The sequence below is a fragment of the Pyrgilauda ruficollis genome, unplaced genomic scaffold (assembly GCF_017590135.1).
Source record: "Pyrgilauda ruficollis isolate IOZ18807 unplaced genomic scaffold, ASM1759013v1 scaffold14, whole genome shotgun sequence".
Taxonomy (NCBI): domain Eukaryota; kingdom Metazoa; phylum Chordata; class Aves; order Passeriformes; family Passeridae; genus Pyrgilauda; species Pyrgilauda ruficollis.
Window position 1 is genome coordinate 625,143 of NW_024512543.1, and position 11,861 is coordinate 637,003.

General features: G+C 46.4%; 2 protein-coding genes across 2 annotated transcripts; both read right to left on the minus strand.

The window, feature by feature from the left end:
* Positions 1-371: 371 nt before the first annotated feature.
* LOC121349560 (outer dense fiber protein 3-like) lies at positions 372-2,362 on the minus strand. The gene is made up of 6 exons (XM_041460123.1): positions 2,251-2,362; positions 1,925-2,125; positions 1,592-1,693; positions 1,137-1,258; positions 578-715; positions 372-467 (listed from the first exon to the last, which is right to left on the minus strand). Exons 1-6 carry the CDS (start codon positions 2,354-2,356, stop codon positions 372-374), a joined length of 765 nt encoding a protein of 254 aa, XP_041316057.1. The 5' UTR covers positions 2,357-2,362.
* Positions 2,363-4,706: 2,344 nt separating this feature from the next.
* On the minus strand, positions 4,707-6,637 carry LOC121349561 (outer dense fiber protein 3-like). Its single transcript, XM_041460124.1, has 6 exons — positions 6,526-6,637; positions 6,200-6,400; positions 5,867-5,968; positions 5,406-5,527; positions 4,905-5,042; positions 4,707-4,802 (listed from the first exon to the last, which is right to left on the minus strand). The coding sequence occupies exons 1-6, from the start codon at positions 6,629-6,631 to the stop codon at positions 4,707-4,709; spliced, it is 765 nt and encodes a 254-aa protein (XP_041316058.1). The 5' UTR covers positions 6,632-6,637.
* Between the last annotated feature and the right edge of the window lie 5,224 nt (positions 6,638-11,861).

Sequence of the window (11,861 nt, forward strand, 5' to 3'; positions counted from 1 at the left end):
CTGTGGAAATGAGCCCCTTCCTGTGGCAAGAGAGGATGCAGGGCAGATGTGTTTCTGGGCACAGCTTGGGCAGATGCTACCTATGTGCACTGAAAAGGGGGACACTGAGATGGGCTTTGTCCGTGAGGCCAGCATGGGCCGTGGGGTGAGAGTGTGCAAGGCAGGGCTAGAAAGCTTTCACAGTGTTTTGCTCTGGTTAGGTGAAATGGTGCTGTTGGAGATGTCAGCCTGGCTCATGCTGTTTCTCCCCTCACCCTCATCCTGCCATGTTTTGACTGAGGCATTGACATGAGACAGTGAAGCCAATGGTCCACACCCACACACCCAGCTGCAAAGGAAGAACAGAAAAAGATCTCTTCAGGTATCTGTCTTTAATCAAGATGTGTTTCAGGTATTAAAGAAGCTTTGTAGAGAGAATGTCGGACTCCAAAACTGAAGGCAGGATCCCGGGCCTTGGTCACTGACAACTGGAAGGCGAAATTGGAATGAAAAGAAGTGAAGACGGTGCCTTGTACTCCAGAGTTGTCCTCAAGTGAAGGCTTTACAGCATAACACTTTAGTGGACTGACTGACTTACCTTTCCCAGGCTGTATTCTGCTGGACCTGGACCTATTCCCTTCCCAGCAAGTTTGGTTTTTAGTCCCATTGAGAACTTGGGAGCCCTGGTTTTGTAGACGTCCAGATCCACCTTGTCAAATGCTGCAGGACCTGGCGTCTGCAAGAGAAGCAGTGAGGTTGATGGGTGCAAGAAGCAGTGTGTATTCTTGCTGGGTGTCCATGAGTACTGTGCTGCTTCCGGGGGCTGGCCAGAGGAGCAGTGTGGGAGGTCTGGAGCCTTGGGAATGAGGGCTCCTTAGGAAGAGAGGTAGATTTCTCAGAGGACGAGGGAGATCATTGCCATTAGTGCCAGTGAGCTGTACCATGCCAAAGCTGCTGGTGTGGAAAAATGAGGGGCTGCAGGTGTCAGTGTTGCTGGTAATAGTAGCGCCAGAGGCCCTGTGGCTTCTTGTGCTTTGCTGCAGGTGTGGGGTAATGTGTGTTATGTGGGAATACAGCAGGCATTGGCGCCCTTCTACCCTGAGCAGAGCAGCTGGGCTTCTGCTGCTGCTGTGAGATAACAGAGAAGCACAGCTCACCTTTGCCGCATCTTGAAAACAGCTCTGGTAGTTACTCTTCCCTTTCATGGAGTAGCATGGTTCGGCATGAGTGTATGCTGTGTGTGGTCCCAGAATCCTGGGCAGGGTGTAGGTGCCAGGACCTGGAAATGGAAGACAGCGTAGGTCAGTCCTGTGGGATAGGGTGCAATGCCTGCGTGGAAGAGAGTCAGCCTGCCAAGCTGGTTGTGAGGAGCAAGAAGGGTGTCCTGCCCCTCATCCCAATGCCGCTGGCTTTTGTTGCATGGGGTGTGCCTTGGCTGTTTGAGAGCTGCCAGTTCTTCTATGGGATGGGAGAAGTTGGTGCTGTGGAACAGCAAAAAGCTTGTTGAGCACACACTGTGTCTTGCTGCCTAGGCTTTTTGCTAGGCCTGTTGAAGAAGCTGCAGATGCTCCCTGGAGGACACACAGGCTGTCTGTTTCCTCAGGTTCCATACCTGGTGTTCGGAAGCCTTTTAGGTCCTTGGGCCGAGATGCCAGGCTATTCGCTGGTGCCTTATAGTAGATGTGTTTGTTGGCAGGATCTGTGGTGTAGTCACCTGGGACAGAGAAGAAGACAAGAAAAGAAGTGAAGCTGGGAGCCTAACTGCAAGCCAAAGAGGAGAAGTCAGGAGGAGGTGGAGGTGGTACTGAGTCTTGCTTGTTTTCTGTCTGGAGCTCTCTGAAGCCCATTCAGGGCATGAGCAGAGGGCTTTGTGCCCCAGTGGCACAGGGCAACAGTAAGGCATGCTTGTCTGGCCTGGAAGAAGGGCTGCTGAAATGCTACTCACTGGGTCCAGGGGTGACCAAAATCTTGGTCTTGGGACGTGCTGTCACAAGTGCTGATGGAGCCACCTGCTTCCCAGTCTTGGTAATGGATGATTCGATGAAGTATCGAGGACCTGGTGAGCAGGTTGCTTCGGAGGGAGCTTTGGTCCCTCGAAATGAGTATGCAGGGGCTCTGTCTTTGGTGGGATCATGGGCTACATAACCTGGGAAGAAAAGCCTGTGAAAGGACCTGTGCCTGCAACTGTCTAGTGAAAGGAAGTTTCTAAGTGGAAGCAAACACTGTGCTGTGCCTCCTGCTGCCACTACCTCCCCGTGATAGTTGGTTTACCTGTTGTCCCAGGAAGCCAGTACTTGGGACCTGGGGTGCTGAATTCTGCAAGTATTGGGCCCCGTCGGGGATGAGGTCTCCAGGTGCCTACCCAGGGTCCCTCCATGCTGGTGGCCAAAGAAACTACAGGAAAAATAGGAGGGCTACCAAAGGGCTTCTCTGACACAGCACTGGTACAGAGCTTTCCTGTAGCCCAGAGCAGGAAGAAAGCAAACTGGCATCACGAGAGAAAGTGAAGGAAAGTGAAGATCAATAAGAAGTAGCAGATGGAGGAGAAGGCAGAATAGAGGGGAAACAGCAAGTTAAAAGCAAAGATGCAGCAAAAACTCCTGGTGTGCCCTCAGGCAGTAATTGTTGGCGTAGAAGCGCAGCACTGGCCTGACTGCGAGGTAGCCTCCTGCGCATCTACACATGAATTTACTCAGCTGGAGTGTGGCGCTGACTGGGTGAGGTGCAGGGAGCGACACCAGCCTCTCGCTGACATCATAATCCATTGCTAGGTGGATCCATCATCACTGACATCCATCACCAGGTGACATCCCAAAGGGCCATTCTCACCCAGTGATGAGCAAAGCCCACTATGATTTTGAGATCCTTAAGTTGTATGTGCTGCAGCACTGCCATATTGTCTGCAGGGCTCCTCTGGGGCTGGGCATGGGGCTGCCATGGAACTGAAACTCCTGGTGTGCCCTCAGGCAGTAATTGTTGGCGTAGAAGCGCAGCACTGGCCTGACTGCGAGGTAGCCTCCTGCGCATCTACACATGAATTTACTCAGCTGGAGTGTGGCGCTGACTGGGTGAGGTGCAGGGAGCGACACCAGCCTCTCGCTGACATCATAATCCATTGCTAGGTGGATCCATCATCACTGACATCCATCACCAGGTGACATCCCAAAGGGCCATTCTCACCCAGTGATGAGCAAAGCCCACTATGATTTTGAGATCCTTAAGTTGTATGTGCTGCAGCACTGCCATATTGTCTGCAGGGCTCCTCTGGGGCTGGGCATGGCGCTGCCATGGAACTGGCTCAGTCCGGTGTGGGCCATTTTGTCCTCACACAGACCTGTTTTTGTTCCCATGTGCCCAGAGACCCTGCACAGCCCTTTCTAGTCCAATGGTGCCTGAGCACAGGACTTTTTTCACCAGAGTGAAATAAACTTATCCAAAACCAATTTGTTGTGAATAAGGAGACACTTCTGTATTTCAGTGGCAGGGACAAGGGGGATTACGCCTCCAAATTTCTTCTGATTAGCAAACAAACTGCATACCTTTTATATGCTTTTTGTGCCATGTCGTTTTTACATAAGTTCTTTTACATATTGTGCATCATATGCCCATTCTTAAGTTTAACCTTTACAATGATTGGTTTCACTAGTTATATAACTACAGTAATATTCTTACCCTAAGACTATCATTAGTCATATCTACTGAGATCTACTGATTGGAATTCTTGATATTCAAATTAGGCTGGAAAGTGTAGAGGGTTTCCAACCACACTAACTGGTCTTCATGACAATTTCTATAGCTTCTTGAACAAGGCATAGGGATTCTGGGATCTTCTTGGTAAAAGTTTCTCTGGCTGAATACTTTAAAAACCACACTCCTAACATTGCTATATCACATGCTTCATGGTTTTCTACTTGCAATCATAACTAACACTTTTGTCTTTTTTTTTTTTTATTAAATAAATTATTTTATCAGTGTATTTGTAAGAGGCTGAGTAGACTGAAGTGCTGGCTGCAGAGCTGGGAGAGGCTTCTGCCTTGGAGTGCCTGTGAGAGTTGCCCGCTCCAATTCCCACCCTGTTCCCTAGCAATCAGGGTTTGGCATCACCACTTAGCCAGAGAGGAGAAACAGCCTCCCCAGGAGCACAGTAGAGCCCCATCACTGGCCACAATCAAGTTTGCAGTTGGCTAGGTGCTGGCTAGTTTCTTCCAGGCTGCCTCTCCCACACGAGGGCTGGATGAGGTCACCTTCCAAGGTCCCTTCCCACCTGGGCTGTTGTAGGATCCTATGATGATTCCATTTTCAGACTGGGAATAATGGTTCTTTCTCCTCAGCACTCAATGGTCTGGGGACTTGAGCCTGTGGAAATGAGCCCCTTCCTGTGGCAAGAGAGGATGCAGGGCAGATGTGTTTCTGGGCACAGCTTGGGCAGATGCTACCTATGTGCACTGAAAAGGGGGACACTGAGATGGGCTTTGTCCGTGAGGCCAGCATGGGCCGTGGGGTGAGAGTGTGCAAGGCAGGGCTAGAAAGCTTTCACAGTGTTTTGCTCTGGTTAGGTGAAATGGTGCTGTTGGAGATGTCAGCCTGGCTCATGCTGTTTCTCCCCTCACCCTCATCCTGCCATGTTTTGACTGAGGCATTGACATGAGACAGTGAAGCCAATGGTCCACACCCACACACCCAGCTGCAAAGGAAGAACAGAAAAAGATCTCTTCAGGTATCTGTCTTTAATCAAGATGTGTTGCAGGTATTAAGGCAGATTTGTAGAGAGAATGTCGGAGTCCAAAAGTGTAAGCAGGATCCCGGGCCTTGATCAGTGACACCTGGAAGAGGAAGAAAAGAAGTGAAGATGGTGCCTTGTACTCCAGAGCTGTCCTCAAGTGAAGGTTGTGCAGCACAATATAATGGTAGACAGGCTGCCTTACCTTTCCTGTGTTGTAGTCCGCTGGACCTGGAAACCGTTCCTTCCCAGCAAGTTTGGTTTTTAGTCCCATTGAGAACTTGGGAGCCCTGGTTTTGTAGACGTCCAGATCCACCTTGGCAAATGCCGCAGGACCTGGCGTCTGCAAGAGAAGCAGTGAGGTTGATGGGTGCAAGAAGCAGTGTGTATTCTTGCTGGGTGTCCATGAGTACTGTGCTGCTTCCGGTGCCTGGCCAGAGAAACAGTGTGGGAGGTCTGGAGCCTTGGGAATGAGGGCTCCTTAGGAAGAGAGGTAGATTTCTCAGAGGACGAGGGAGATCATTGCCATTAGTGCCAGTGAGCTGTACCATGCCAAAGCTGCTGGTGTGGAAAAATGAGGGGCTGCAGGTGTCAGTGTTGCTGGTAATAGTAGCGCCAGAGGCCCTGTGGCTTCTTGGGCTTCTGCCCTGAGCAGAGCAGCTGGGCTTCTGCTGCTGCTGTGAGATAACAGAGAAGCACAGCTCACCTTTGCCGCATCTTGAAAACAGCTCTGGTATTTACTCTTCCCCATCATGATGCAGCACGGTTCGGCATGAGTATACACTGTGTGTGGTCCCAGAACCCTGGGCAGGGTGTAGGTGCCAGGACCTGGAAATGGAATAGGAAGATGGCATAGGTCAGTCCTGTGGGATAGGGTGCAATGCCTGCGTGGAAGAGAGTCAGCCTGCCAAGCTGGTTGTGAGGAGCAAGAAGGGTGTCCTGCCCCTCATCCCAATGCCTCTGGCTTTTGTTGCATGGCGTGTGCCTTGGCTGTTTGAGAGCTGCCAGTTCTTCTGTGGGATGGGAGAAGTTGGTGCTGTGGAACAGCAAAAAGCTTGTTGAGCACACACTGTGTCTTGCTGCCTAGGCTTTTTGCTAGGCCTGCTGAAGAAGCTGCAGATGCTCCCTGGAGGACACACAGGCTGTCTGTTTCCTCAGGTTCCATACCTGGTGTTCGGAAGCCTTTTAGGTCCTTGGGCCGGAACATCATGAAACTTGCCGGTGCCTTATAGTAGATGTGTTTGTTGGCAGGATCTGTGGTGTAGTCACCTGGGACAGAGAAGAAGACAAGAAAAGAAGTGAAGCTGGGAGCCTAACTGCAAGCCAAAGAGGAGAAGTCAGGAGGAGGTGGAGGTGGTACTGAGTCTTGCTTGTTTTCTGTCTGGAGCTCTCTGAAGCCCATTCAGGGCATGAGCAGAGGGCTTTGTGCCCCAGTGGCACAGGGCAACAGTAAGGCATGCTTGTCTGGCCTGGAAGAAGGGCTGCTGAAATGCTACTCACTGGGTCCAGGGGTGACTTCAGTCTTGCTCTTGCCACGTCCCATGATATGTGCTGATGGTGAGACATACTTCCCAGTCTTGGTAATGGATGGATGGATGAAGTATCGAGGACCTGGTGAGCAGTTGTCTGTGGAGGGAGCTTTGGTCCCTCGAAATGAGTATGCAGGGGCTCTGCATCTGGTGGGATCATGAGCCATATGACCTGGGAAGAAAAGCCTGTGAAAGGACCTGTGCCTGCAACTGTCTAGTGAAAGGAAGTTTCTAAGTGGAAGCAAACACTGTGCTGTGCCTCCTGCTGCCACTACCTCCCCGTGATAGTTGGTTTACCTGTTGTCCCAGGAAGCCAGTACTTGGGACCTGGGGTGCTGAATTCTGCAAGTATTGGGCCCCGTCGGGGATGAGGTTTCCAGGTGCCTACCGAGGGTCCCTCCATGCTGGTGGCCAGAGAAACTACAGGAAAAACAGGAGAGCTACCAAAGGGCTTCTCTGACACAGCACTGGTACAGAGCTTTCCTGTAGCCCAGAGCAGGAAGAAAGCAAACTGGCATCACGAGAGAAAGTGAAGGAAAGTGAAGATCAATAAGAAGTAGCAGATGGAGGAGAAGGCAGAATAGAGGGGAAACAGTAAGTTAAAAGCAAAGATGCAGCAAGAGCTCCCTGCTGTGCCCTCAGGCAATGATTGTTTGCCAGGCCAGCAGCAGTGGAGAAGCGCAGCGCTGGCCTGGCTGGGAGGTAGCCTCCTGCGCGTCTACACGCGAACTTGTTCAGGTGGAGTGTGGCGCTGACTGGGTGAGGTGCAGGGAGCGACACCAGCCTCTCGCTGACATCATAATCCATTGCTAGGTGGATCCATCATCACTGACATCCATCACCAGGTGACATCCCAAAGGGCCATTCTCACCCAGTGATGAGCAAAGCCCACTGTGATTTTGAGACCCTTAAGCTGTTCGTGCTGCAGCACTGCGTAGTGCCTGCAGGGCTCCTCTGGGGCTGGGCATGGCGCTGCCATGGAACTGGCTCAGTCCACTGTCGGGCAGCCCCAGTTTGTCCTCACACAGACCTGTTTTTGTCCCCATGTGCCCAGAGATTCAGCACAGCCCTTTCTAGTCCAGTGGTGCTGAGCACAGAGCATTTGTCTAATGGGTTGTGTCTGACTGAACTGCTTGCTGCAGAGTTGAGAGAGCTGACAGAGGCTTTTGCCTCAAAGTGTCTTTGAGAGCTGCCCACTCTAATTCTCACCCCGTGCCCTAGTAACTAGGGTAGAATCCTTTTGACATCACCACTTACCCACAGGGGAAAAAACAACCTCCCCAAGAACTAGAAGAATTAAACAAGCTTTGTCTCAAAGTTCACCCTTGTCTTGCTTTGGCCCTTCCATTAACTCCTGGTCTGGGGGGAAAGGATTGAGTATGCAGCTGATGTGGCTTAGCTTCTGTCCAGGCTCAACAACTGAGCTTCTAATATTATTTAGCAACAATGTAAGAATGCCCTTCTTTGGGGGTGAATAAATGTTGTGAGTTAGCTGTAATTGCCACTTACTCCACCTGCAGTCATTTACAATGGGAGATCCCCTGAAATGAGCCAGGAAGTTGATAGTGTCCAATGCCCAGCTTGTGCTTTGTATCTTTTGGTGCTTTTCCAAGGTCTCTGTGCTCTGAGCTTACTATTAGAGGGGAGGGAGAGAGCAAAGCTGTTAATACTATCAGTTGTTCTGGCCTCTCCATTTGAAGGCCCCCAGTTTCTGCATCACTCCTCAGATGCTACTGATGTCTTCAAGCAGTTTTTTCCCTTTAATGCCCACTTCTCCAGGTTATTTTGGGAGTTCTTGGTCAACAGGATTTTCAGTGTTGATGCTTCAGGAACATATGAACACTTCCAAGGTTTCCCTGGGAGGGTTGGACAGAGTTAAGTTTCCTTATTCTGATTTTGCCAGCAGTGTGTGAATCTCTGTGCCTGCACTATGAGTTGTCCCACTAGGTTTTTCCTTCCCCAGATTTCATGACTCTTTGTCAGTAATACCATTCATTACCCATACTTTGTTTAGTGACCCTTAAAGCTTTTCAGTCTCCAAGTTTTTATGGTTTGAGACCGTTATGGCTTTCCTTCCATTGCTGTGCTACATGGGCTGTGGTTAATATAGCATCAGTTAGGAAATACACTCTGAAGCATATGAATTGTGATTTGAATGAAGATGCTGTGGGTGAGGTAAAACAGTGGAGTGGCAAACCAGTTTAGAAGACATAAGAGTCCTTTAACAAAAGCTGATTTGCGTAGTGAAGGGCACTTAAACTTCAAAGGCACACACAGATGGAATTTTCTCCCACTGGTTAAGTACTCATGCAGTTTTCATAACACTTGCAGTCTTTCATACACTAACAATATTGTATATGAGCTTGCTGTCTTACCACAGGTGGAGCAGATATTGAGAAGACTGGCAGGAGTTAAAACATTTCCAGTGCAGCTGGCTAATCACATTTCTTGTTGGATTATTTAAAAATGCCAGCATTGGTTGATGAGTTCCAGTTCTTCTGTTCTTGGTGGCATTCACCCAAGTCTTTTGCATCCATTGTTTTTTTCCTCCTGCTTTCCTCTGTGTTCTGTATCAGTGCAAAGCTATCAAATAAGTTTTGTTTAGATGATGCTTTGGAGCCTACTGATGGCAGCTCCTCCAGACTTGCGGCATAGTTTTCACTCTGGAGACTTAAAAAAAAAAGCCATTCTGGTAAACAGCCTTCTTGGGTGATGGTATTTTAACTGTGAAGCCTGATAACAGCTACAAATTAAAGCTTTGCAGTGGGTTGGAGGTGTTAAAGCTGGAGCCCGGTGATAACAGCCCCCCAGAAGCATCCGACAGAAGGAGGCATTTACCCTGGAGCATACTGATAGCAACCCCATGAACCATCCCTTGTGGAGAACATTCAAAAAATGAAGAGGACAGCCCTCAGCCCAAAGGCTGTTTCCCAGAGCTGCCATCAGTAGGCTCCAGAGCCTAGAATGAATGAAAGCTAGAAATTCATTCACATAGTCTGTGAATACCAATAGGCAATAACTTGCAAAACAGGATAATTTACTGGTATTGAAACTGGCAGTGGGTGTAACATACCTGGCACATTTTTAATGTACTTAGCATATTTTATTTCAGACTTCTTAAAACGATATACTGTAACTGATCTGTGTTTAGAGAGAGTAGAGAAGAATGTTGCTGGAAGTTGTAGCCTGTATCAACACAAAAAGATGACAGAATTAAAAGAGGCCTATTAAACACTTCAGTACTAATTACTGTGTATGATATATTATTCACAAATAACTGGATACCTATACATTTTCACTGCATGTTACAAGGTCTTTGTACAGTGCTCTTTAGGAAGTGACACAGTTGGCTTAATTAAAACAAAAATTAGTATAACAGATTTTTTACCTGTATGTTTCAGAGATAATTTCAGTGATGTGGAGAATCCCTGCTGTACCCACAGCTCCCAGCACAATATATGCTGATGCAGTCAAATATCAAATTGTATGAGCTCTACTGTATGCCACACAGGATGATTTCTTTTGACAAATAAAAGGAAATAATGCTAAAAATGTCGGCAATTAAGTTTGATCTGGTTTCAACTTTTGATTTTAAAAGAGATGGAGGCTTAAATATCTATAAATTTGGGGGCTTTCATGTCTGTGCAGTTTCCATTCTGATTCAGTTAAGAACAGAATTTGAGTCTTTACTTCTCATCAGCAAGGTCATCTTAACAATTAATGAAAATGCTGAAAATTTGTCTAGTTTTCTTTTTTTTTTTTTTTTTGTTCCACTCCACTGTGGACCTTTAAAAGTAGTGCTCCAATACAAAGAAATACTACTCAAAAGTTTAATTACATGGAAGTGGCAAGAAGTACCCACAGTGAGTGTTCTTTTGGTTCAGAGAACACAGACTAGAGTTATCAGACCCTTCTGTACCTCTGTTTTTAAGAAGAATGTTAAGCATTTTCATTGATCTCGATTCCACTAATGTGTTTGGTGTCAACTGTGTAAATGCACTTAGAGGTCCTGAGGCTGTCTTTATAAGCCCTTCAAAACTGTAGAACTGTTGCTTCAATCTAGGGAGTCATACGTGGAATGCTTGCTGGACCAAACAGTATGACAAATGCTTTTTGACCTCAAAATGAAAAACAAAGGAGAAACATAAACCCCAAATCATTAATTACATTTTTTTTCCCTTACAATATTAGATCATAACTATATGTTCATATGAGAAATTAATTTGATTTACAGCTCTAGTAATTAAACAAATGCCATGTATTTAATAAATCCAAAACAAACCTTTAAAACAAAAATTTGAGATTACACAGGCATCAAAATCTATTATAGATATCACATAATGGTTTATACAATCAGGAACTGGCTTGTACAGCTCTAATCTTCCAAGAGAGATCATGGTATATGTGGGATAACTATGAAAACCAGCATGGGATGGGAGAATGTGTTCTATAGCAAGGCTGTGTTTCCAGCCAGCCTGCGCAAGTGCCTAGCCCAGAGAAAAGTGTAACTCTGGCCCCTTCTCAACCCTTTATTGAGCTGAACGGAGTTGCTCACTCAGGAAAGAAATGCATGCCAAGTACAGCTTGGCTCCAGTTTACCCCAGAGCAGGGGGATAATCCAAGGACAGATCAGGAGTCTCACTGTGCAGCATCTTCATCTGGGCCACTAGCTAGTTTATACCAAAGAAACCATTACATTAATTTTACATAAGTTAACATTTTAACTTTAATTCTTCAGTTACCTTAGTGGAATTTTTTTTTTTATTTTCATGTAAAATAGCATAGACTTGAAATTAATCTGTGATAGGTAATTTGGGGCTTTTTAATAATCATAGATTTCTTGATGAACATTTTAAATAAAAAGCAGAAAAAGAATAATATCTTATAAAGTAAAGAATATTATCTAAGGAAAAAAAATAAGTTTGCAAGGAGAGTATTACCTCCTATTTTTGGAATTTCTGTAAGATTCCTGTCTCGGCTGTATTTCAAGAATCTGTCTATAGGTTGCATTCCTGAGCCTATCAGCCTTACAGATCGGTTAATAAAAGTCAATCAGTGATTGTTTAACTTGTCTGCTACTGCCTGAAGCAGAATTACAAAAGCTAAATGTGTTCAAAACTCCACCAGGAGTTTCTGTCATCTTAAAACTCCAAGTGTATGACCTCATGGCAACTAAAAAATAAATATTCCACAACAGCTTGAAGAAACTTGCAGTTACTATGCATTCATGTCAACAAAATAAGAAATCACGCTTGAGGAATAGCAATGTTTTCAATTTCTGCTCTTAGAATGATTCATTTAGAAATGGAAACTAATGGCAAAAGGATGATGAATATGAAACAACTGACAAGTAGAAACCAACAAATGCAATTAATTAGAAAATAGTAATTTGATTGCTAAGTGAGAAGGTTTATAAGCAACATAGAATTGCCATGTGCATTAATCAGGTTTGCTGCAGGTGCAATTAACTCTTCAATACTAAGCCTCCTCACATATTCTGAATATCCTGACTGATTTACCATGAATTTCTACGTAATCCTGACTTTGAACTTTCATTAGTGTTCATTCTTCTGCATACTCAGCCAGGGTATATTTTGTTTCATGAAGATGACTTTCAAATGCACTAAAGTAAT

What these genes read in the sequence shown, in the direction of transcription:
- LOC121349561 (XM_041460124.1), bottom strand. Translation starts at nt 6,631, where the DNA reads ATGGAGGGACCCTCGGTAGGCACCTGGAAACCTCATCCCCGACGGGGC. An exon ending in CTGGCTTCCTGGGACAACAG is followed by an intron (nt 6,401 to 6,525) that starts GTAAACCAACTA and finishes TTTTCTTCCCAG; the next exon opens with GTCATATGGCTCATGATCCC. An exon ending in GTTTTCAAGATGCGGCAAAG is followed by an intron (nt 5,043 to 5,405) that starts GTGAGCTGTGCT and finishes CTTCTCTTGCAG; the next exon opens with ACGCCAGGTCCTGCGGCATT.
- LOC121349560 (XM_041460123.1), bottom strand. Translation starts at nt 2,356, where the DNA reads ATGGAGGGACCCTGGGTAGGCACCTGGAGACCTCATCCCCGACGGGGC. An exon ending in CTGGCTTCCTGGGACAACAG is followed by an intron (nt 2,126 to 2,250) that starts GTAAACCAACTA and finishes TTTTCTTCCCAG; the next exon opens with GTTATGTAGCCCATGATCCC. An exon ending in TTTGGTCACCCCTGGACCCA is followed by an intron (nt 1,694 to 1,924) that starts GTGAGTAGCATT and finishes TCTCTGTCCCAG; the next exon opens with GTGACTACACCACAGATCCT.